The 25,325-nt window shown below is 38.3% G+C and overlaps 2 protein-coding genes across 2 annotated transcripts; one reads left to right on the forward strand and one right to left on the reverse strand.

Moving 5' to 3' along the window:
- Window positions 1–16,845: 16,845 nt before the first annotated feature.
- Window positions 16,846–21,371, forward strand: LOC131033582 (disease resistance protein RUN1). The gene is made up of 5 exons (XM_057964813.2): window positions 16,846–17,754; window positions 17,899–18,997; window positions 19,105–19,449; window positions 19,546–20,736; window positions 20,810–21,371. Exons 1-5 carry the CDS (start codon window positions 17,039–17,041, stop codon window positions 21,299–21,301), a joined length of 3,843 nt encoding a protein of 1,280 aa, XP_057820796.2. The 5' UTR covers window positions 16,846–17,038; the 3' UTR covers window positions 21,302–21,371.
- A 1,187-nt stretch (window positions 21,372–22,558) lies between these two features.
- Window positions 22,559–23,351, reverse strand: LOC131033553 (putative pentatricopeptide repeat-containing protein At3g23330). The gene is made up of 3 exons (XM_057964782.1): window positions 23,040–23,351; window positions 22,824–22,887; window positions 22,559–22,767 (listed from the first exon to the last, which is right to left on the reverse strand). The coding sequence occupies exons 1-3, from the start codon at window positions 23,349–23,351 to the stop codon at window positions 22,559–22,561; spliced, it is 585 nt and encodes a 194-aa protein (XP_057820765.1).
- Between the last annotated feature and the right edge of the window lie 1,974 nt (window positions 23,352–25,325).

The raw sequence follows: 25,325 nt of genomic DNA on the forward strand, positions 1-25,325 counted from the left end.
TTTAGCAAGAGTTGCCTCTGCATGTCGGTGCATAAATCAAAAGATGCATCCTCTTTTATCATTCGGTAAGCGACATTTACCGCTGCAGCAGATACAAAATTAATCCTGCTGGCTGAGAATGTTCTGTATCCAATCACCATGCATGCGTATTTCACCAGATCATCCTTGATAGGATTGACTGGCATGCCCTGTGAATCACTTGTTGAACTGGTGAGCTTGGTCATTTCCGTTTTGCTCACTTTTCTCAGGGCTGGCACTTCCCCTATGTTGCAGAAACCAGTGACTGCATGAATTGCCTGAGGCGTGATATCATGCGTCCTCTCCAGGTACATCTTATCACCATGGACTCTGCTCAAGATGATCTTGATGTGATCCTCTATGAAGTCTTCCAGGAAATATACTGCGTTGTGGAATTTCTTCTTCTCTATGACACTAAATTCTGATTTGATCCTTTTGTCATTTCCGCAAAATAGACCTAACTGAGTATGAATGGCTAAAGACCCTCGGTCTTCTATTTTGCAATCAATATAATCAAAAATTCCTTCGACTATGACTCCAGTTGGAACTTGTGACAAAGCATTATACTTGGACTTCCTCTGAATGAAACTTTCTGACTCAATGGATGTACTTGAACTGGTATGAGATGTGGAAGCCATTGAAGAGTATTTCAAGAATACGAAAAATACCTTTCAAACGCGAATTTAGGGCTTCCTGATTCTGCTTCACTTCACTCTCCGTCAGATGCCAAATCACCACTTTGTGTTCTCCACTACCGCTTGCAAATTAGATTTGAATCTTTTTCAAGGTTATCCAATTTCTTGAAATCTAAGCTCAAATTGCCTTTTCTTTGCTCTGCACTTGAAAACTTTTCTTCGCTCGAAAACCGATAGTGAGAAATGATTTGAAAAATGCATTTATACATGTCTCTCACCTACCGTCATTAATGCTCCTCTATTAGGGCGTAAACCCTAATTTGCCTTTTTACCGTTTTTGGTCTTCTGCCAAGCGACAGGTATAACATACCGGTTAAGGTCTTTTACTAGTGTCAACCGGGGGTTTGAAAGCATTTCGCCGTTTGCTCCCCCTAAGCCTTTGAGGCTTAGTTTGTCGGTTCCGATATTTCCACACTAGGTGAAGAAATTGGTTCCTCTTCCGACAATATTGGTTTCTTCTTCCATGTTTTCTTCATGTCTCCTTGAACTTTTTCAACATCTATTACTCCTTTCTGAGTGACCGGTATATCATCAGATATACTTTTTCTGCTTCTGCAGAATCTTGCAATGTGACCCGGTTTGTTGCAGTGATAGCAAACAAGTCCAGGTGCTCTCCAAGGTCCATTGTACATGTTTCCATTCTTCCTTCTGCATGTTGCAGCAGTGTGACCATGACCATGATAGATCATACAAATTTTTCTCCATCTGGTTACCGCTTGATGACCACAGCTTCTTGACTGATGATTGAAGACATTAAACCGGTTGTAGTTTCGGTTCATAAAAGGTTCAGGACCAGTTCCTTGGGTCCTCTGAGGATATCTTCCAGTGTTATCCATTACAGACCTGCATTCAAATGCTCTATGCCCAAACTTGTTGCATGCATAACAATGACCATTGAACTTATTGGATCTAGGTACATTGTTGATAAAATAAGGAAAATTATTGTAGGCTTTGCTCCTACATACATTGGGTGTGTCCTTCTTTAAGACAGTTAAAGCAAACAGGTTTGAATTTTTGCTTACTTTTCTTTTGAGTGCCAGTTGCTTCTTTGATGCTTCAGCATTTGTGTAGCATCCCAAAATTGCGACACTTGCAATTTCGACTGCATTTGGGTCTTCACGATGGCGATGCAACGTTAAACCTGAATGGAGACCCCGAAACCTGCTTGTGACATCAAAAACTGCATTTTTCAGCACCCTGGCCTGATCCTCCTTGCACCCCGCTGTCCCTGGAGGTGGGACCATGGCGCCCAGCACCCTGGTCCTTCAGGACTAGGGCGCCCAGCGCCCTGGTCCCCCAGGACCATGGCGCCCAGTGCCCTGGTCCTTGGCCCTATTTTGGGCCCGGTCTCTTTTGGGCATCGGGTCTTTAAGTTTGCAATTGGAAAATAATGTTTCCTGGTCGGCCTAAGGTCGGGAAAATCAGTCTATTAGCCCTAATTGACAAGTATATAAACTACTTTTCCTCTCCTAGAAAGAGAGGGAAGGAAGAGGACATATGTGAGCAAGAGCGCGATAGCGATATTCAAACATTCAAGCATTCAAGCATTCCTTCAAGCAATTGAGCATTCTAAGTCTCCATTCAAGGCTAAGTGTTGCATTCAAGACAAGGATTCAACCATTGAAGAGGAGATCACTTACAACACATTACATACAACATACATTACACCTTCGCATGTAAGAATACAAAACATTCTTACAACAAGGTATCAGTACTTGTTTACATTACAAACATTTACATTTACAGCATTCTCATTTCTTGGTTAATTCCAAAACCGGGGTTTGACCTAAAGGCAAACCCCTCATCCCTAACCCCCCAATCGTCCTCTCTTTTCTGTGTGTAGGTTGCAGGTACGCGGCTATAATTGAAGATCTGGAATCCTTGTGCAGAGATGAACAGATCCACCTTCGTTTCGCGGATTTTTTGAAGGATCGTGTGCACGCCGGGCGCCATCATCCCGTCAACTTTCGCTCAAATTTGCAGAACAGCACCGTCTTGACATTTTACTGCTAATTCCAGGTCCGCAGCTTCATCCTGTATCCCTATCTCTGTTTATAAGCGAATCTTTCCTACTTTACATGCATTCTTAGTTCAATCATCCTATCTACATTCTTTACAAAAGAGGGTATCCTTGATGTCTTAACCCTTGAAACTCATTTAGAATCCAATCTTGCATTGTGTGGGATTGGATCTTGTGGGTTTCAACCCCTCTTTTGAATGTAAAGTCTCTCCCAAGTGAAAACCATCAACCCTAGTGACTCTCCCTTCTCTCTCCTTGGAGTTGGGGAGGGGAGAACGACTAGGGTTCGATTTTTTCGCTTTACAATTTGTTCCTGAGGATTCTCCTTCCTCATGTCCAAAAAAACCAAGACCATTGGTATTCTTTGCCGGTCTAGATGACTCAAGCTTTTTCTCTAGTTTGATTGTACTTTTGCCAAACTTAGCAAGTATTTCCTTTGACTCAAAGAGTTTTTTAGAAATAGCAGTGTTTGTCTCCATAAGACTTGCATTTTCAGAGATGGCAATGTTCAGTTCTCCTTACATGTCTTCTTTTTCCATTCTGCTCTCATGAAGGTGAGCAGTTAGTGCACTAATCTCATGTTTCAACTTGGAGATCTCATGATCTCTGTCCTTTACCAGATCTTCCGCTTTTCTCTGGTTCTCAAGCTCTTGACTAAACCGTAGTCAGTCCTTCCAACTCCTTTCTCAGATTGGAGTTTGAATCATTCAACTTATTCACTTCAGCAATCATGGCTTCCATGTTAGCTTCATCTTCAGAACTACTTTCAGATAGTTTCATCAGCCTCTCTGCATGTTCTCTTCTTTTTGATTGAGATGCCTTGTATTTGACCATAAGATCATCATAGGCTTGCTCAGACTTAGTGAGCCATTGAGTAAGTTCCCTCAAGGTGTATTCCCCCATATCTCTTTCCAAGTGGTTAAACTTATAGAAAGGTAGGCTCTGATACCAATTGATGAATACTAAGAGGGGGGGGTGAATTAGTATGCCAAAAATTACTGCACTAAAACACTTACACAGTCTAAAGGTAAACCGGTAAAGCAGTCTGATAGTCAAACTGGTTACCACACATGCAAACCAAAATGCAAATAAAACATTCACCCACAAAAGCAATACAACCTTAACATAGGATATTTGACGTGGAAACCCAACTGGGAAAAACCACGGTGAGATGGAATTCACAAGTCACTATCTGCAGAATAGAAACTAGACCAGTTAAGGTCTTACAATGTTCTTCACCAGAATAGATCCAGTTAGGAATCTCAATCTCTATTAGGAGATAAGTCCGATTAAAGACTACCTTGTTAGAGGATTTTAGATTCACGTGTGAACCACCTTGTTAGAGGATTTTACAAAGGCTTTGAGGCCTACCCAGTTAAAGGCTATAGACTTGTCAAAGATGTGAGTAATCAACAAGTGTTTGATCTATCTAATAGCACAAACTGCTTGGTTAGATCCAGTATTGCTCACAGCTAATGCATTCCAGCATTACTTCAATCTTCTCTCTCTCTCTCTCTCATAGTTACAACTTTGATCTTCTCCGATAAGATCGTTCTTAACTTCTACCTCAAACCCTAGCTCAACATTAACCCTTTTTAGCAACAACTTAAAAACCCTAGACATGATGTCCTTTTAAAGGAATCTGATTTCATGTCGGTCCAATAGGATTACATTACAATTTCCTAGGTTCAATGAATCTAGACATACTCAGTAACACGACACAAGAATCACCGTCAATGTGTTGGCACCGTCAAACAATTGGTGGATTGGTAACTCATCACAAAATGTCGGTTGGTAACTCATCACAGAGTATTACTGGTTCATACAAAATACCGGTTGTCGGTTTGTCACAAATGAAGACTGGTAAGAATGTGTTGTGCCGCTTTGCTCCCTCATACCGCTTGTGATCTGCGAACCGCTTGGGGTCGACATGCCGCTTCAGACTGGGAAACACATTCTGCAAAATCACTAGTCTAGAGACTAGTATGCAATATACCGGTTGCAACAAATACCGGTTGAGCATGAGCTCATACATATAAAGGGGATCTCAATACAAGTGTGTGTCCATCAATGACAATCACAACATAAACATAAAAAATGCCAACATAATTCAAGTGCTATTTATTTCATGCTTGAAAATCATAAAATTAAATCCGATTAGAGGGTAAAGACGATCACAAATCTTTAACTAATTAAACATAATCAAACATAATGCAATAGAATATCAAATTGAAAGAAATGAAAGATTTAAACTAAGTAAAACTCCCTATTTCTGATTTGTGTTTCCATTGTTTTTCTTCAAAATTGTGTGGGTAGCTCTCAGGTATTGTACTGAAATTATTGCATAGATTGGCAATTGCTTTGAAAAGTGTGATCTAGTTTGATTTGAGAAAATGATGTTTTTATATAGATTTTCAAGAGAGATGGGGAGGGATTTTGAACTCAAGTCCCGATTGATAGTCAACTGAGATTGATTGATTAGTGAGCTCATCTTGATTGATTTGTTAACTCAATAGATTGGTCTGTTAATAGGATTGATTGACAAGTCAGCTAGATTGATTGGATAGTGGTCTGAATAGATTAGCCAGTTGACTAAGTTGATTGAAGAGATGATTGATTTGATTCCTTAGTCAGAAAAAGTGATTTGGAGTGAAAAGGGGTGATTGAAGAGTTAACTGATTTGATCAATCAGTTATGATTTCAACATGTGCTATAGGATTTTGAAGTTGAATTTGAATTTCATTTTCAATTTGGATTTGAATTTGGACTTTGAAATTCTGAAATACACATGAAATTTACTGAAATTCATTGAAATTCAGATTTGGTGAAATGTGAATTTGATGATTTGGAATTAGATGAAATTAATTAAAATCCACATTTGGGGAATTGTGAATTTGAGAGAAATAAACTTAGATGGAATTATTTGAAATTCAAATTTGGGGATTTGGAAAAATAAGTTAATTAATTTAAATAAAATTATTTAAACATTAGAAATAGAATTAATTAAATAATAAAGATTATTTAATTAAGGCAATTAATCGTAATTAATTAAATAGTTAATATTTAATTAATTTTTGAACGAGGTTTAAGTGATTAGTTGATTAAGAAATGGAAATTGAATAATTAAAAATGTTGAAGGGTGATGATTGAGTTAGTTTAGAAGAATAATTAACTTAATTAAATAATTAAAGAATTACTTAATTAATTAGACGAATAATTATTGTATGAGTAAAGATACATTTTTAGGTGTCTACACTATTAACATTTCTAAGAATCTGGTGTTGCATTCTAAGACTAAGCATATATCTATCAAATTTCACTTTTTGAGAGAGAAGGTTAATGAGAAGGAGATTAGATTGGAATATGTATCCACAAAGGAACAAATTGCAGATAGCTTTACAAAGCCTTTGCCTAAGGATACTTTTGAGTATCTCAGAGAGAAATTAAGGGTGATTTTCCCTCTTGACAATAACTATAAATGCATGAATTTGCATCAATCCGGTGGACTTCACAAAGATATTTTGTGATTCGGATTGATGAGTGGTGACTGCTACTCAAGGGGAGTAGTTAGTGTTATGATTTAGATGTTCAGAATGGTAAGTTAAGGGGGAGAGAATTATGATTTTCATATGTGCCTTGCCATTGATGTCAAAGGGGGAGAGAAGCATGTGAAAAACCCTGAAGCAATTTGGGGGAGAGAATCTGAGGTTTGTGCGAAAGTTGTTTTGATCAAAGGGGGAGCAGTTCCTTGTGATTTTGGGGGAAAAAATTCATTTCTTTGTCATCAATTATTTTTCACATCATATGTTGCCATCAAAGCCAAAGGGGGATATTGTTGGATGTTTGGAAAGATTATTAGATGATTGGGAAAATGCGTTGTCGTTGATGCCAACATATTCCTCTTGTGTGTTTCAGTGTTGCAGTCAGATTAAGTGAATTGGTTTGGCCAGTGTATTGTAGATGAGCTATTGCGGATTAAAGGGTTTTGAGATAAGTAGCTCTAGTTGATTTAGCTAAAGTTTTAGTGGTCCACATGATGATTTGATTGAGTTATGAGATCTGGTATTGTATTTGGCTTTTCAGTTGTTCAGTGATGATAGTATTCGATATTTTGATCTGCAAAGATTTGGAATTGTAATATCTTTATCTGCAGATGTGTGGGATATGTTTGGGATGTTAATGTGTGTCCTTAGTTTGAGTGGTTCATGATTTGGAGGTCCGCAAGTGAATCTTTCAATTTGATAGTCAGTTTTGTTGATGTTCTTGAACTCTAGTAGAGAGATGATGATGATTCTAGTAATCTGAGTTGGTGCAGTTATTGTAGTGGGATTCACATTGCTTGTGGATGTTTCTAGATTATGTGTTATGTGTGTTGGTGGTCCATATTGAACAGTGAACGTGTTATGGATGATTTTCTTGATCCAGTGGTGTTCTTCATGTTCTTGGCCGACATGATGATTATAGCATGTTGCAGATGATCGAGGCATAATTCTTGGAGGTGTTTCGTGTTTGAGGTGTTGGTTTAGGTCCATACTATGTCTTAGCCAACATTGTTTTAGTCTACATGGAATATTGTAGTGTGTATTGTTGTATCTTTGTAATTTATGATATGTGTTGAGCCGACCTTGAAAGATAGGTTGATGTCATGTATAAATGAATGTAATAATCATGTGAGAGATGTATCTACGAGTGTATCTGACTGTGTGTGGTCAGATAAATGTGTGAACAAATGTTTTGATCTTTTGGAAGTGTGAAGAACTGTGGCAGAGTAGATCAAATTGTGTGCTTAACTGGAACTGTACTTAGGCATGAGGAGATTCCATTATCAATTCATGATCTTCCAGATGTAATCCAAATGCAAATGTAAGACAATGAGTCTTCCTGTAAAGCAGTGAGCCTTCCCAAGGGTTGTAGCCCTTCTTGTTTTGAGAAGTGAGCTATAGGCAGCGTGTCTGAATGCATGTGCATTCCCTATTGTAATATTTCATTTATTTCTAATGATATCATCATATTATGGGTAGGTTCCCACTATGGTTTTTCCCTTAATTGGGTTTTTTATGTAAAAAATCTTGTTATTTTTTATTACAGGAAAAACAGGTTTTGAAGGGACCCTGAAACCCTTTACAAGAGATCCTTAAAAGATAAGAGCATTAAGAAACAAGAAAATACATTCTACAAAAGTACCAGCATAGTTATGGGCACAAGCTAGCATAAAAGCCCAACAAAACCAGTAACATCCAACTAAAACAGAAAAAAAAGACAAATTACTTAATGTTTTTAAGGGCATTAGCCAATTTTCCGCTAATCCCTTGCATATCTTTGATATTATCCCTGAGCATTGGAATTTCCTTGGAAGAGGCCAATGCAACTTTTTTCATACTTGCCCTAGTCCTTTTGGCTGCACCACCAGGAGCTCTTTCCACGTTCCCTACCTCAATAGAATCCTCATCAACATCTAAGTCCACAACAGGTTTGTAAGTGCTGGAGCCATCAAGGTACTTGGCAATTTCCTCCATATTCCTGGTCACAGAGTTAAGGATATCCAGAATCATAATCAAGAAGGTCTTCATGATCGTCTTTCCTTCCTCCAACTTACTAATCTGAGCTTCCAACTTCTCCACTTTTTCCTCTATAACCTTTTTCCATTGCTTCTGGTTACTTTCATCTTTCTTTTCCTGTTGTTCTTGCTGCTTAACAATTTTTTCTAGTTTATTGATTCTTTCATATACCCACCTATCAAAACCCATACGAGCCTCAGACTGGTTCTTGAGTTTATCCAGAATAATCCTATCTCCAGCTTTATCCTATTCCCTACTCGTTTCCTCCTTATCCTTGTTTTGCTTAGTTTCCATTTCCCTTTCCTCCTTATTAATCTAATTGTCCTGCTCCTCCATAGGCTAGTTGTTCACATTACCAATACTCACGATGTGGGTAGGGTTGTTCTGATCAGAAACATCCTCTGCTCCTCCTTCCTCTTCCCCCACTTCCTCTTCTTTCTAGCTCTCCTCTCCGTCAGAGTCATCGGTCTCCATCTCACTTCCTTCTTTTCCCATGTCCTCAAAATCAACCTCTGTATCCTTTTGTTTATCCATGTCCTCTTGAATTTTCTCCACAGTCACTTTTTTAACCTTTTTACTCGGTATCAACTCATCCTTACTGGGCCCACATTCCTCAATTTTCCTCTTTCCTTTCCCCTGAGACACCGACAACCTTTTGTTTTCCTAAATAGCCAAAATCTTAAAATGCTCATAAATGAGCAAAATAAGGCCATAATGAAGCACAGGAGAAGAGGGGTTCTTACTATGCTTGTTCAAAGACCGCGATAGAGACCTAAAAAGGTAATAGGACAGAGAAATCATCTTCTCATGTCTAAAGTGATTTAGAAGCACAAAATGGTAGGTGTGGACCCTAGTGAAATGATCCTCCACAGTAATATACTCCATAATTGCATTAAGCACACAACCCCAGATTTTTTTGATATTAGATGCATCATAATACCCCTCGAAGCTTTTCCTAATTTCGCTCTCTCCTTCTCTTTATGCGGAAAGAGCTTCACTGCATTATTAGACACTTTCAGGTCCCTAAAAAAATTAAGACCAGAATAGGGCATACCTGTGACTGTAGAAATGAGGTCCGCGTCCAGCTTGAATCTAACACCATGAATTTTGAAGGAGCCATTTTTCCAATTTTCAGTAACTCTGGTAACTGTCAGGTTAACTCTGCTTTTATCATAGTCTACCAATTTTTCCATGAAATGCATCATGAAACCCTTCTCTAGCTTTGTCCATACCTTAGGCATCTCTTGCCATCTGTAAATATTATCATGTTCCTCTCTTCTAAGATCACCCCCCATTTTAGAATTCATTTTACAATTTCTCTACTTTTGCAACTTCAGAGCTTTCTTCCAAATGACACTCGGCTTTTTGAAAATGCACACCCATAAAGCGTGAGAAATTTTAATATTCTTGTTTAGGAATCTACCCTTCTGATGAGCTATCATTACCTTTCTAAAAATTTGATGATTAATCATTAATACTTCCATGATTAACGTGTGATCCTTCTTTCCCCATAAATCTATCCTTTCTAATGAGTTCTTTAATATTAAAATCAATATTATCTTCCCCATTCCATATGCATTGAACTTCGGAAATAACGCCAAGGTTAGCAAGGTCGTCTGCTACGACATTTTTTTCCCTGAAAGCATGCTCAATAATAATTGATTTAAAACTATAAATAATTTCTCTGGCTTTAAAAACAATATTTTCTATAGTCCACGAAGGCTCAACTTCTCCCTTGAGGCATTTAATAATGTTAAGAGAGTCTCCCTCCAACCATAGATTATCATGATTGAGATTTTTAGCTATAATCAATGTATTCAAGGCAGACGAGGCTTCAACATAATGACTAGTTTGGTTACCCAAAGGGCCAACAACAGCCACAAGGCAACTTCCAACAAAATTCCTGACAAAGCCCCCATAACCAACATTCCCAGGATTTCCCTTAGAGGCCCCATCAAATTTGGCCTTGATCCATCCCTGGGAAGGAAAGCACTAGAAAAGACCATCCCTACCTTTATCCTTACTGTTTCTACTGTTGGAGAGGTTCCATCTTTCATTAAAGTCTTCTTTATTAGCTAAACCATTATCAATTCCATATAAGCATTCATGGATCCCTCTATAAATTTTATCCACCACCACTTCAGGGTTCACACTTTTTTCCCTAAAAATCTTGTTGTTACGCTCCTTCCTGATGTTCCATGTGACAATAGGGAGAGTAAGTTTCCAAAGCTCAACATTCTTAGAATTGGAACTAGGGAAATACCATTGCTGCCAGAACTCTTCCAGAGAGTTCGAGAAAACCTAGCTCAACTTCCACTTACTAAAAATAATATTCCAAATTTCTAGACTGAAATTGCACTAGTAGAGGATATGGCAAGCAAACTCCTCCTCCCTGCAACAAAAAGAACACTTTTTAGGAAAAAAATCCACGCTTATGGAGATTATCAAGAGTTAGCACCTTATTTTTGGATAAAAATCCAAAAGAAGATATTAATTTTGGGCATCAACTTCTTTATCCACACTTTCGCCCACAAAGGGATCTCTTCCAGAAATTTGTAATGGATAGACACCGCTGAAGACACAAAATATTTCCCATCAGAAGTTTCCTTCCAAATCAAACAATCCTCATAATGCTCCATAAAGATTTTGGAAGAAAGAAAGATTTCCAAAAAATTTAATCCCGAACAAAGCTGGCTGAACTCAATCCACTTCCCATTTCTCTAGTAGTCTCTAACAAAGTCTCCATACCTACTTTTAAACCAGTCTTTCCATTCCTTAAGAGTGGGGATTTCCTCCAACGGTTTATCCATTAGCCATCCATCCTCCCAGAATTGAATAATTCTCCCATTCCCCAATTTCCATTTTCTTCCAGCTGCAACCCAAGCTTTAGCTGTTTGAACTGCATTCCAAATTGCAGAACCTTCCACAAGAAAAGAATTATCCATAAATTCTTCCTCAGATGGTTGCATGTGAAGGTATTTCTTTTTCCAAATTGAATTCCATTCCCTTTCCTCCTCTTTCATTCTCCAAATTTGTTTAGCTAACAAGGCATTATTCATAGTTATAATATTCCTTATTCCCAAACCCCCAAAAGCCTTAGGAATGCAAATATTATTCCAGGCAATAAGGGGGATTCTATTTTTATCTTCCACTCCTGACCATAAGAATTTTTTTTGAGTTCTTTCAATGGCCTCAGCAAACTTTCTGGGGATTTTAAACAGACTAAGGGCATAGATAGGCAAATTTTGAAGGTTAGCCTTAAGCAACGTCACCTTACCCGCTTGGCTAAGGAGGGCTCCTTTCCATCCAGCCAATTTGGAATTGAATCTATCAACTAGCTTCATCTAGAAATTCTCCAAATGCTTTAGGCACAGAGGGAAACCCAAATAAGTAGAGGGGAACTCAATAATTTTACATCCAAGGATTCTTTCGATCCTTCTTTGTCTATCCATAGGGGTATTGATGAAGAACAAAAACTCTTATCCCAATTTATTCTTTGACCAGAAGCAACTTCATAGGAATCTATAACACTCTTCATGTTTCTCGCTTCTCTTATGGTAGCTTCTCCCATAGTAATAGAATCATCAACACACTGTTCATGAGTACAGGTTAAGTTGGAAGAGGAAGGTTTAAGGTCTTTGAGTTTCCCTTCTTCCACACTTCTCATAATAAATCTACCCAAACCTTCAGCTAGAATAGTAAACAAAATAGGAGAGATAGGATCCCCCTGTCTTAGGCCTCTAGAACTTTTGAAGAAACTGGAAGGGGATCCATTAATAATAACTGCAGAAGTGGAAGTGTTAGTCAGCTGAGAACAAAGTTGAATCACCTTTTCCCCAAACCCAAAAGCTTTCATAATTCTGAAAAGGAATTGCCAATTCACTCTGTCATAGGCCTTGGACATGTCCAACTTAAGAAAAAAGCCTTATTTTTTAGCAACAGTTAAAGAATGAATATTCTCATGCAAATAAATGATGGAATCCATAATCTGTCTGCCAGGGACAAAACCATTCTGCTGAGCCGAAATAATGCGGGGGAGGATATCCAGCATTATAGAAGTGAGAACCTTAGATATTATCTTGTAAACAGAATTACAAAGACTGATAGGTCTAAACTTATTGAGAGAATTAGCTCCAAAGATATTAGGAATAATAATGATAAAGGTAGCATTGAGTTCTTTTAGAAGCCGCGTAGAACCAAAGAATTCTTTAACTCCATTACAAATATCAATCTCCACAATATGCCAATTTTTTTGGAAGAACATAGGGAATCCATCTAGACCAGGAGCCTTGTCTCCAAGAAAGGAAAACACAGCCTTTTTGATCTCCTAATTCGAAGGGATCCGAGAAAGATTTTTGTTGTCATCCTCATTTAAAATGGGAGGGATAGCTTGAGCTAGAAGGTCTTGATTTCTGATATCCAGAACGTCCACACCTCCCAAAAGATTACTAAATAAATCCATAGCTTCCTTTCTTATTTTATTTTCATCCAACAAAATCCCCCTATTGTAGGATAAACTGGAAATCCTGTTGGCTATCCCATGCTTAAGAGAAGTCAAGTGAAAAAACTGGGTGTTTTTATCACCTTCCTTCAAATACAACGCTCTTGATCTTTGTCTCCAAAAATTTTCTTCATTAGAGATACTTTCATGGTATTTGGAAAGCAACCCATTTTCAACATTCCTCAAATCCTCAGAAATCCCTTCCACTTGAATTTTATCTGGAACCTCTTTAATATCTGTCTTAATACGAGCTTTCATTTTAAAGATATCTCCAAAAGTCTCTTTGTTCCAGATTTTAACTTTGGCTTTGATAATATTAAGCTTTTTGGCCACTCTAAATAAGACAGTACCCTCAACCTCCAAATTCCACCATTCAGCAACATAGATTTCCAATGAAGGGTGGGACAACCAAGCTTTTTCAATTCTAAAAGGAAAAAATTGCTTTGCAGAATTTGAATTGGCAGTGGAAGAGATAGGATAATGATCAGAACCAATCTTAATGATAGACGCCAAAGAACAATTATACTTAGAAAGCCAATCGGGAGAAATCAAGGATCTATCCAACCTAACTTGAATGAGATTAGAGCCAGATCTTCTATTGGTCCAAGTGTAATTAATCCCTTGGAGATCCACATCCATCAAAGCTTGATCATTAATAAATTCCATGAGATCTTGTCTTCCCTCCAGCTGCAAAGGAAGGCCTCCCATCTTTTCATCCTCTTTTAAAGGGGTATTGAAATCTCCCATAATCATCCAACTTTTATCAAAAAAACTTTGTCTATCTTCAGCCAGGTTCCTCCAAAATTTAGTTCTTCTAGCTTTAGAATTAGCCGCATAGATATTAGTCATAACCCAAACAAAGTTATCCTTAATGTGCTCAAGCAAAACTGAGGTCCTATTAACCCCTGAAGCAATTTCCTTACCTTTAATAGTATTCTGATTCCAAAATATAGTTGTACCTCCAGAGGCACCCTCCGAACTTGTTCCAGTTACCCCATTACTTTTGAAAATTCTAATCCTTTCCACTTTATCCTTACACATCTTAGTTTCCTGAATAAGGACTACATCCAGTTTATGATCTCTTACAATATTATGTAACACATCCTACTTGTGGAGGGTGTTCAACCCTCTAATATTCCATGAAATTATCTTCATACTTTAACCGGGGATAAGGCTGAATCAATGGAGCTCTATGTTCCATCAGCACGGTTCTTCCAACTTTCCTGTTCCCTCTGATTTTGTAGAGAGGGTCTCCCCTATTTTTCGCTATGACTTCCAACATCTGCCACCTTCTTATTCTTGCTTCTAGTTGAAATACCTCCATTGGGTCCTCCATTATTTGACTTGCCTTCTTTAATACCGAAAATCCTAAGATTTCCCTTAAGAGCCATCGTCTCCATGCCACCGTCTCCATGCTTTTAGGAGGAGTTTTGCATTGGGAACTCAAGATCATATTTCTAGTGTGCTTAGGACTTCCATTGGTTAATAACAACAACATCACAGTATCCAAAATATTACAGTCCTGCGCTTCATTAAAGTCTTCCTCATTTTCTTTATTATTAGATGAAGCTGAAGCATCATCATAGGAAAACTCATCAACTTTACCCTGGATGATAGGACCAACCTTCAAATCCTCTGATTCAGATTTTTGAACCTTTTCTCCGGTCCCATACTCTTCCTCCTTATTACTTTCTTTTTTACTATTAAGACAGGCACAAATAAATTTTTCATTGTTATTATTCAAACCCTTCTTTTCCTCGTTTTCCATCTCGGTCACTACCTTCTCAGGGACAACCTCTGAGGGTGGATCATCATTCTTTCCTTTCATTTGCCATTTCTGCTTCGAGTTGCTATCATTTTTACCATTCTTACCCTTCTTGGATGGACATATTTCGCCCAATGACCCGAGTTTTTACAATGAAAACACACAAACGGGAGAGATTCATATTCAATCACTTGGGTCCATTTCCCCAATTTGGACAAAATCTCAATATATTGAGGCATATCCGTCATTTGATTAACATTAACACAAATAGGAGCAAAAACCAACCTAGATTTAGCTGCAGTCATCGGGTCGATCGATAGAAGTTCACCAAATGATCTCACAATCCCTTTAAAGACCTCCTCATTCCAGAACTCCAATGGAAGGCCAGGAAGACGCGTCCACACAGGTGTCGACACAAAAAAGGAATCATCCAAAGGAAGGTTAGGAGCCCATTTCTGTAAAGCCAAGGTTGGCTTGCCAAACATCCACGACCCTTCACAGAGTGCTTTATTCATATCTTCTTCATTATTTAAAGCAAAGGAGGAAAAACCCCTAGGCAAAGCTGCCACATCCACTTGACCTTTGAGAACCCATTTTCTCCTTATAAAGTTCCTCACGACATCGATGTTAGGTCTAAAACCAGCAAACCGTCCAACCAAGGTCATAGCTAAGCCAGACACAATGAAATCAACCAGCTTATCCGGTACAGATATAGCAAAAACCCCTATAGCCGGATCAAAATGATTTTTAACTTCCGGAAGTCCAGATTGCACCAAAGGCTTGGTTCCAAAAAGAGCCGACCATTTCTTTTCTTTACCTCTATCATGTGGGTCCCCAGTTTTGGAATCTTTATCTTCCACCGATTTGACTGTCGTCTTGTCCCCCTCAGTACCTTGAGAAGTCTGGGGACCTGCATGATTACTAGCTCCAACTGTAGAAAGACCACCATCCCCATGAATTCCGCCATCCCCATGTTTGAAATTTGAATTTCCTGCTCGTCGCTCCTCTCCTTCCATGTTGTTGGTGCATCCAAATTTTTTGTTGTTATGTGTGTTATTGATGTGGTGTTGATTCACGCTTTCACTATTAAGTATCACATCTGAATCTGTGTTTGAGTTGAGATGAGTTTATGAGAAAACTGATTCTCCCCCACGCCTCGCCCCCTCCCCCTCTCCCTCCCCCTCTCCCCCCCTTAGTTTTATGCATTGTTGCCAACAAAGCCACTCATACTAAAAGACATAAATGGCTATAGAACTCCTAAAGGGGTATTTTATTCTTTCACATCCTTGTCCTTTAGATCACTTGTTCATCAAGGAGCATCTAATACTCATGGCGGTAATTGAAATAATTGTTATTTTCTCCTTGACAATCTATTGACCGTGTTTTAATTGTAATCTCTTTGCATTTTTTGAAAAAAAATTAAAAAATGAAATATTCATAAAACTTTACTTTTCTTTTCAAGGAGCATCTAATTTTTTCATGAGAAATATTTTAGTGTTGTAAGTGGCTAACAATACAAATGGTTATCATTTGGTACAACATAAGTAAAGCATATGTAAGGAGGAAAATAAGAGCAAAAAACCAACAAGAGTTATCGCCTCCTAATCTCAAATTACCTCTTAATACAAAACTTACAATAAAGGTACATACGAATTACACCATCGTTGAAAAGATTTCTATTATTATTTTTTCAATTCACTCCTAAGAGTCATTGTTCATATCCATGCCTCAAATTAGATCCATGAGATATTAGTTCCAAAGAATACTATTGAATTGTTTAGAATTTTAAGATTGTTCATATTTTTTTTTCATCAAACAAATTGTTCATACTTTATCATGTTCACCAAACTAAAAACACTGAAATTTTATATTATAATACAAATAGATTTTATATAAGATCAATATATATTCATCATTACTCTTGAAATTAATTCACTTACCTCTTACATTTAATTCCTAAAACCAACCAATAATTTTCTCTAAATTAATTTATATTTATTGATTATATTTACTTAATTAGCTTACTTAATCCTTGTAACAAAAAAATTTAAAGAGATATTTTTCCTTTTGGATTTTTTTAATATTTAATTTAAAATAAATAAATTTAGAGAGATTCTTTTGTAAAGATTTTAATAAAAAGTAGTTAAAAAATAAAGTGAAAATATACTAAAACTCAACATCGGGCAGGACGTTTCACGTGCCTGACAACTCAGCATTGTCTGAACAGGATTGTCTTTTGCGCTGGTCTCCCCATTGTCTTCATAAATTACAACCTGATTATGACTGCCACTCAAACTGGTCAAATTTAGGTGTTTCAAACCTGATTATGGCGGCACTATTCTGCGTTTCTTCCACGCTATTTCCTATGTAAAGTACAGGCTCTCCTCTTAAAAATGCTTTAGCCCTTCACCTCCTCACCAACAACCACCCCTCTTTCATTCCAGTCCAGATTATCTTTTTGTCAAAGCTTAAATCCATTCCATGGCATCTACCTCTACTTCTACTCTTATCACTGAGCACGAACCTCAAAATGAACAAATTGTTGCATCTTCGTCCACTTCTACTACGCCCTCAGTGGGAAGCCTGTTTTCATCCTGTTTTAATTGTTGTTCTTTCTTTCTTTCTCTCTGTTCAACTCGACGCCATTCTAATGCTTTTCAAGAGATCGCACCATCTCCATCTGATTCAAATGCTTTTGACCAAGTTGTACCATCTACATCTACTTCTGCTAGATCCACTCTAATGCAACACAGAAAGCTGCCCTACGATGTTTTTATCAATCATCGTGGCCCAGATGTCAAACACACACTCGCAGCCACTCTCTACAAGACCCTCACTGGCATGGGATTGAGGGTTTTTCTTGATAATGAAGAGCTCGAATTAGGGGATTTTTTGCCTATAGAAATAGAAGAGGCAATGAGCAGTGCTTTGCTACATATAGCTATATTTTCCAAGAATTATGCACAATCCTCATGGTGTTTGGCAGAGCTTTCATTTATGCTCAAAACAGGCACCCAAATTGTTCCTGTTTTCTATCATGTTCAGCCTGATGATGTCAGATATGCAAAAGGAGTTTATGCTGAGGCATTTTTCCGGCATACAAAAAAGGGTAGATACACCTTGGAAAAGCTTCAGGAATGGAAGAATGCACTCAACAATGTTTCATATAATGTCGGTGGCATCATTCATAATGATGAGTGAGTACTAAATACTCTGTCTACCACTTACCCTTTTCTCATCAATTATCTTCTGCAATTTTTATGTTTATTATTTCTTTTTTTTGGTTACACATGTCAAGTGATGTTAGTTTTATTTTTTTTGCTGTTGTTGCATATGTTTAGTGATGAGGGAGCTCTGTTGAGGAAAATTGTTGGCTGTGTTTTGAAAGTAGTAAAAAATGTGCCGTTTGTAGTTGCCAACCATCCAATTGGTTTAGATGAAATTCTAAGGAACTTTGAAAGGACGACACTTCAATCCACAGAGACTCATAACAACGTCCAAATTGTAGGAATATGGGGCATGGGTGGTTCTGGCAAGACCACTCTTGCCAAAGAGATATATAATAATAAATATAGAATTATGGACAAGTCTAGTTTTTTAGTAGATGTTAGAGATGCTGCTTCTAAAAGTAAATTGCATAAGAAACAGAAAAAGCTTCTAGAGGACTTCGGTCTCCAAGGAGTATCAATTGACAATGTAGAAGAAGGAAAGAGCATTCTTGCCAGCCGTTTGCGATCTATTCGGTTGCTCATCATACTGGATGATGTGGATAGTGTAGATCAATTGGATGCTCTAGTGCCCAAGAAGGAGAGTCTTGGGTGGGGTAGTTTGATTGTAGTCACTTCAAGAGAATTTGAAGTCCTTCGATGTTGGGGCATCTCGTCCATTTATAAAATGAAAGCATTGGATCGACCTCATGCCAGGCAGCTCTTTTGTTGGCATGCTTTCTTGCAGCCCTTTCCACACCAAGCATTTGAAGATTTGGTTGAAAAATTCTTAAATGTTTGTCATGGATTACCATTGTCTCTAAAAGTTTTCGGAGCACAACTATATGGTATCTCCAACAAAGATCATTGGGAAAGTCAATTGCAAAAGATCTCTAGAATTTTACCCAAAGATATCAAAGAGAGATTGAAAGTTAGTTATGATGCCCTAGATGATGAGGAGAAGCAGATATTCTTAGATATTGCTTGTTTCTTTATTGGAGAGAAAAGAACTTCAGCCATTGCAGCTTGGGATGGATCAGGATGGAATGGTCAGCATAGTTGGGAACGACTTTTAAGTAAGTGTCTTGTTGAGCTCAATGATGATGCAACCGATGATGACTGCATAAGAATGCATGACCACTTGCGCGATTTGGGAAGAGAAATTGCAAATCATCAGTCACCCTATCGTCTCTGGTCTCCCCAACAAATTATTAATGTTGGTAATCAAGTACAGGTAAGATTAATATTATTCTTTGTCTAATTGTGTTTCTTTGATTATTGTTTCCATGGAGTTTAATGTTTCCATCAATATTTGATTTCATTTTTGTTTGTATTTAAAAGGGAATTGCAATTCGAGGAATAATGACCACAACAGCTGAATCCACAAGCGAGAATGAGGAGTTTCCTCGATGTTCCCATGATGGAAAGCTTCTGGTTAAGGCAGGTGGAGTAAATTATAGCCTGGAACCCTCTTCGCTTGGACTAAAAATTTTTCATGTTAGAGGAAATTATTATAATCAAGTAATTGGTGATTTATCAAGAGAGCTGGCATGGTTTCGCTGGCATGACATTGACCAGAGAAATCTTCAGTCATTAAGTTCATTAAAAAATTTGAGGGTTTTAGAACTCTATGAAAAAAGGCAAGGGGAACATCACTTAGAAGAACTATGGGAGACTGACAGCAATGTAAGTATCTTATTTTAACAAGCTACATTTTGAAGCCTTACTTCTATTTTTTATTATTGTTCAGATTCAGTCGTTCTCAATGAGAATTTTTCGCAGGCTCCTGTGCAGTTAAGAGAGCTGGTTGTTACTGGATGCTCAGAATTCCAAGGATTTCCAAAGTCAATAGGATGTCTCGGACATTTGAAAAAGATAGTCATGAAGTATAACAAGAATGTGAGGAGTCTGCCAAAAGAATTTTGTCTTCTTCAATCACTGGAATACCTGGAGTTAGAATTTTGTTCAGGGCTATCATCACTACCTAGCAGTTTCGGTGACTTGAAAAACCTGAGGCATATTAATTTGTCCAATTGCAGGAAATTGAGGAGGTTGCCAGTCTCCTTTAAGGAGCTCACACTCCTACAATACCTCTCATTAGATTGCTGTTTTAATCTCACCTTAGAGTCGGACATTCTAGAAAACATGACAAGACTAGAGTATTTGAAGATCCAAGGTTGCGACCAATTAGAAGAGTTGCCTCATCACATTACAAATCAGGCCTCCTTGACAGAGCTCACTTTATCCCTAAACAGGTTAAGAGAGCTACCAGTGAACATCGGTCAACTGAGTAAGTTGCAAAACATATGGATCGCAAGTATATCGTTGACAGGCCTGCCGACATCTATTGGAGACATGTCTTCCTTGACTTCTCTCGAAATTTATAATTGTCGCAAACTGGAATATTTACCTGAGTCGCTGGGGGGCCTTAATCTCTTAAGGAATTTAAGGATAGATGGTTTAGGAGTGAAACACTTACCAAAATCAGTTGGGCAGCTAATTAATCTTCAAGCACTGCATATAAGACATTGTCCAATCAGGGAATTGGATCTTGGGGCAGGGTTGTTTACTTGTTTGAAGGGGATATATCTAGAGTCAACTGAAGTGTCCAAGATCTCCATCTCTGAAGACTCACCTCTCGAGTGGCTCTCACTTGGTGATAATAGGCATCTAAAGGATATACAAGTCCTACCAAATACACTCGAGAGCATAGTTCTGAGAGGGTGCCCCAAGTTAGATGTGATTCCCAGTTTTGCACAATTAGGTTTTCTCCGTGAATTTGTACTTGAAGGCTGCTATGGAGTTAAGAAAATACAAGGTTTGGAACATTGTAAAGCATTAGAGACACTGAAAGCACATACGAGGTGGGAGGAGGCAGGTATAGGAAGTTTGGAGAGCATGGAAAGATTGAGAAAAGTGGAACTCCAAGCAATCAGCAGATCAGGTGTTGAAGGTTGCATTCAAAGCATGCAGGTAATAATAGAAATCTATTTATTTTCAATTGATTGTGCATTCGCTAATATATTGATGTGCATAGGACTTGCAGAAATGGCCAAAAGAAGAAATGATAGTATGCATGCGGGCGGTCCCTGATGCGGCCACAATTGTAGACTCCTTTGTAAATTCCTTTCCTAATCTCTCTGTCGTTGACTCCTTTGCTAACCAGAAAATAAACTCCAACCCATCCCTCAAATGCCCGTCCATTGCTTGCTGCATCCTTCTATGTTTTGTTCTGGCTTGTGAATCCCCAGAAACTGTATTGCAGTTGGCATATAGTACAGAAAATAGGGAGCTTAAAACACCTATGTGGGAGTATGATCCGATGGAGTTGGAGAAGGGCAAATGGGTATGGACAGCTCTCTTCACCGAACATTCCAGAATCCATAATAGCATTTCAGGTCACACACAATCATGGGTAAACTTATGGTCAGACAGAAGCGAAGAGATCGGAGGAGTGGACAAAGGAGTACTTGTGATGGGAGAAGAGGAGAGAGTTGCGGAGGCTTTCACCCACTTATGTGTTCTTCTAACAAATTAATGTTATTGTCTCTAACAAATTGATGTTAATAGACATGAATTAAATATGTTTATTATTATTATTTTCAATTTTTCAAGTGGTAATATGTTTCAGGATTTGTTTATTTATCACCTTATTTTTACTGTCCATTACTCTATCTACTTTGGACATTAAACTCTTCATTGTACATTTCCAATAGAAAATCCTTTAGCAGTTAAATACAATCATAAAAATCAATATCATGTCACTCCTTCATGCCACTCCTTCCTTTTAAGCCCAATAGCCAATATAAAGCTTTTAACTGTTGCTCCATGCCTAGTATCAGCAATGATCTCCACAGGAACATTTCCCATCCTTAAAATGATGAAAAACGATGGTTATCCCTGAGAACTATTTCTCGGCAAACTAGCTTAGAAATGAAAGAGAGATTTTTGGCAATTCGTAAGGTTGATCCTGAAGGTGTGCTGATGAGTCCAAAACCAATTACTAGCTTTTCACTATAGTGGCTGAGAAGAAACTACTTCTGCTTTTCCTCCACATCGTGCAACACAAAGTTTTTGTCAGGGAAACATCCTACTTGATTCATTTCTGCGTACAATTTCTCGAAGACTGTGTAAATCTCTTCTCTTTGAGGATGTGATCTATCTCCAATAGTAAACGAATGAACCTTTTCTCTGACCTCAATCCAGCTGCACCCAGGTTTTTTCTTTAAGTTTCTAAATTCCATTATTTTCCTAACTTTGGCTGCATCAGAATATCTCCCTGCAGTGGAATATATGTTTGATAGCAGAATATAGTGACGACTCAATATACAACCTTGTATCTTGTGATCTCAAGTCAAGAAGACATTCTGCTGCCCGTTTTCCCATTTCTATATTTCCATGCATCCTGCAAGCACCGAGCAAAGCACTCCAACTAGCTCCATTTGGTTTCAACTGTAATTTTTTGATAAATTCCTCTGCCTTATCCAGGCACCCAGAACGACCAAGAAGATCCACATTTTGCATACATGTCAACAAGAGAACTCCCAACAAAGGCAGCCATCTCATTTCCACTTTTGATAATGTGTGGATGCACTTGCTTCCTTTGTTCCAGAATTCCAATGCTTGCACAAGCATTTGAGGTGCTCGCATAAGAGAATAAGTCTACCTTAACCCCTTCTCTAAGCATTCTCCGAAAGAGCTTCACAACCTTCTCACCCTGATCATCCTGTGCATATCCAGAGATCATAGCAGTCCATGACATAGTATTAGCTATGGATTCACCTGAATAAATTTTTTATGCTTCACTAGGAACAAATCCAAAAGCCATCCCGTTTGGCAATCCAAATCTGTGGTTTGTCATTCTGTCAAACACATGGCGTGCAGCAACTACATTCCTGCATTTGGAATAAATGTTAAAAAGAGCATTACCAACAACACCATTCAAATCAAACCCAGTTCTGAAAACATGACCATGAACTTGCTTTCCCTTTCCTAAATCTCCCCCTGCAGAACAGACTCCAATTGTTATGCATAAACTGTACTCTAATCCATCCTAATACCTGCACTCCGTATCGGAAATACAAATTTCAGCGCCTGTTCATTCATCCTATTCTGGTGACTACCCTGCAGTCATGGCATTCCATGACACATTTTTTTGGAATCTCATAAAAAAGCTTCTGAGCCTATTCGAGATTGCCGTTCCCAAAATACCCTGCAGTCATGGCATTCCAAGGAAACTAATCTCGATGAAACATTTTGTCATATATTTGTCGCACGTCTTTAGTGTTAGCAAATTTTGCATGCAAATCAATAAGTGCTTTCTCCACAGCAACATCAATCTCAATCTCCATCTTCCTAATCTGATCCTGAATCTCTTTACCGCATTCCAAATCCGTCAACTCCGCACATGCTTTTAAAACGCTAGCGAAAGTAAACTTACTGGGTAATACGCCTTCGCTATGCATTTGTTCAATTAGCTGCAGAGCTTCTTCATAATGTCGATTGTGAGCATATCCTGTGATTAACGAAGTCCAGGTGCTAACATCTCGTTGAGACATTTTGTCAAACATTTGGCGTGCAAACTCCATATTCCTGACATTATTCTGCAAGAAAAAGTGCTGCTGAAACCCAACTTTGATTATATGGGTGTGGGTATGGTTACCTTCTTCTGGGGATCCAGCACTGCCACGATTCTTTAAAAGTCTGGTAAGGCTATAGGAATCTCTGAGAAACTTAATGGATTCTAATTCTTGTCTTCAACCATTATTATTATCAGCTGGTAAGGTTGCAACACATGAAACATAGTGAGTTGTTTGATGGCGTGTGGGTATAGCTAACTTGGAAGAAGGTAAAGTAGTAGTTGTTGATATTGATATTGAACTTCCTCCCAATTGATAGCTAACGGGTATATGTGATTACAGATATGCTTATTGTAATTGAGTAAATTTGCATTGATGTTTGTAACTTCTTCAGTTTTTAGTTTAATATGAGCAAGAGATTTTTTCATTTACTTGCAAGAGACCTTGCTTCTACCTTTAATGGTGAAAATTGCAGACCTGCAATTTGTAAGGGAAAATAAATTATTTATATAAAAGTTAATTACTTAAACTACTTAAACAATCATTTTAGAATGATATTGTAGTATTGAAATAAATGTTTTTGATAATAAAGCAGCCAAAACAAGGGGGCTGACCCGGATTACACAACAAGCCTCAAAGAGAGCATTAACAACACACAGCCAGTAGCCAAACGACAGAGTCTCAGCCAATACTTATCTTAACTATCAAAAACACCCATTATTCATTTTTTCCAGCCACCATGTGCTGGGAAAGTAGGAGACCGGTCCAATCATCAGCAAGGAACTCAAACAGATCCTTTGTGGTGTCGCCTCCCAAGCCTCCCTGGTTCTCTTTGTCCTGATGCAGTAGACATAGAGTAGTGGCTGAGGAATACATGACCTTCAGGGCAAATTTCACAATTCTGTTGACCTGCATATCCAGAGAGTCCAACTTCTTTTTCACACTGTTCAGTTCCTCAGAAATAGCTTTACATCCCGCACATTGAACAACCTCCTCCTTTTCACCTCCATTAATAGCAATCTGAAAGCCCTTAGACTTCCTCCCATCCTCCTCATAGATATGTTTACCCTTATCATGGGGGCAGAGTAGCAGATAAAGGGGAGGTGTTTTTACTTTCTTCTTGCAAGGTCTTAGAGTCAGGAACATTAGTGTCAAGCTTAGAAGACTCGGAAACCTCTACGTCCTCCATGTCATTCTCGGCCTTATCACTGTCCTCCTTCTTTGGGTTTTCCATATCATCTTTGGCATAGTTTTTTCTCACAACAAGTTGTTTCATATGGGGTTTACTAGCAAATCTATTGAACCTACGAGGGGTTAGACCATCTTTTGCATTAGACTCAACTAAAAGGACCTTGGGATCATTTTTGGGTTTTTTGGAGGCAACTTTGGCAGCAGAATGGTTACATTTGTTTTTTTCCCCAATTTTAGGAGGGGAAATGAGGGGGGTGTGGCCAGGGGATTGACAGGGTAATGGGCTTTTCTGAGGTCTTCTTATTTCCCTTTTTAGTACTAGCAGGCTCAACAGAGGGGCTCGGGTAGGAGGGGGTAGGCTGAACAGAGATAGGCTTGGGCGAACAGAGGGCCCGGTGGAAATTGTAGAGATGAAACATTAAACCCTAGTGAAAGATAGTGAAATTGTTGTCCTAACTCATACATTGCCTAACATCCTTAACAATGGACTCCAAAGCATGTAGTAAAAAGAAGGGAAATGAAATAATATCATGGTTACAGAAATGATTAAGCAACGGGAAGTGGTAGTAATAGAAAGCCCCATATCTCCCTTCAAGAGTAAAATACTTCATGACAGTTTTACACACCTAGTCCCACGGATAAGGAAGACAATCTTTGTTGAAGCCCCCCCGTAGCTTAACAGGCTCCTCACCCTTTTTGAAGAATCTGTTCATGTTGGTTTCGTTAGTGACCCTACTAGCCTTTTTCCATTTCCTTCCTTCGATAGACAGAACTATAGCCTGGGCAATGACA

This window comes from Cryptomeria japonica, chromosome 5 (genome assembly GCF_030272615.1).
Source record: "Cryptomeria japonica chromosome 5, Sugi_1.0, whole genome shotgun sequence".
Lineage (NCBI taxonomy): Eukaryota > Viridiplantae > Streptophyta > Pinopsida > Cupressales > Cupressaceae > Cryptomeria > Cryptomeria japonica.

Coding starts and splice junctions, on each gene's coding strand:
- LOC131033582 (XM_057964813.2), top strand. CDS start 17,039: ATGGCATCTACCTCTACTTCTACTCTTATCACTGAGCACGAACCTCAA. Junction 17,755..17,898: donor GGCATCATTCATAATGATGA/GTGAGTACTAAA, acceptor GCATATGTTTAG/TGATGAGGGAGCTCTGTTGA. Junction 20,737..20,809: donor GTTGCATTCAAAGCATGCAG/GTAATAATAGAA, acceptor TAGGACTTGCAG/AAATGGCCAAAAGAAGAAAT.
- LOC131033553 (XM_057964782.1), bottom strand. CDS start 23,351: ATGGAGTTTGCACGCCAAATGTTTGACAAAATGTCTCAACGAGATGTT. Junction 22,888..23,039: donor AATTTGCTAACACTAAAGAC/GTGCGACAAATA, acceptor CCATGACTGCAG/GGTAGTCACCAGAATAGGAT. Junction 22,768..22,823: donor ATTTCCGATACGGAGTGCAG/GTATTAGGATGG, acceptor TCTGTTCTGCAG/GGGGAGATTTAGGAAAGGGA.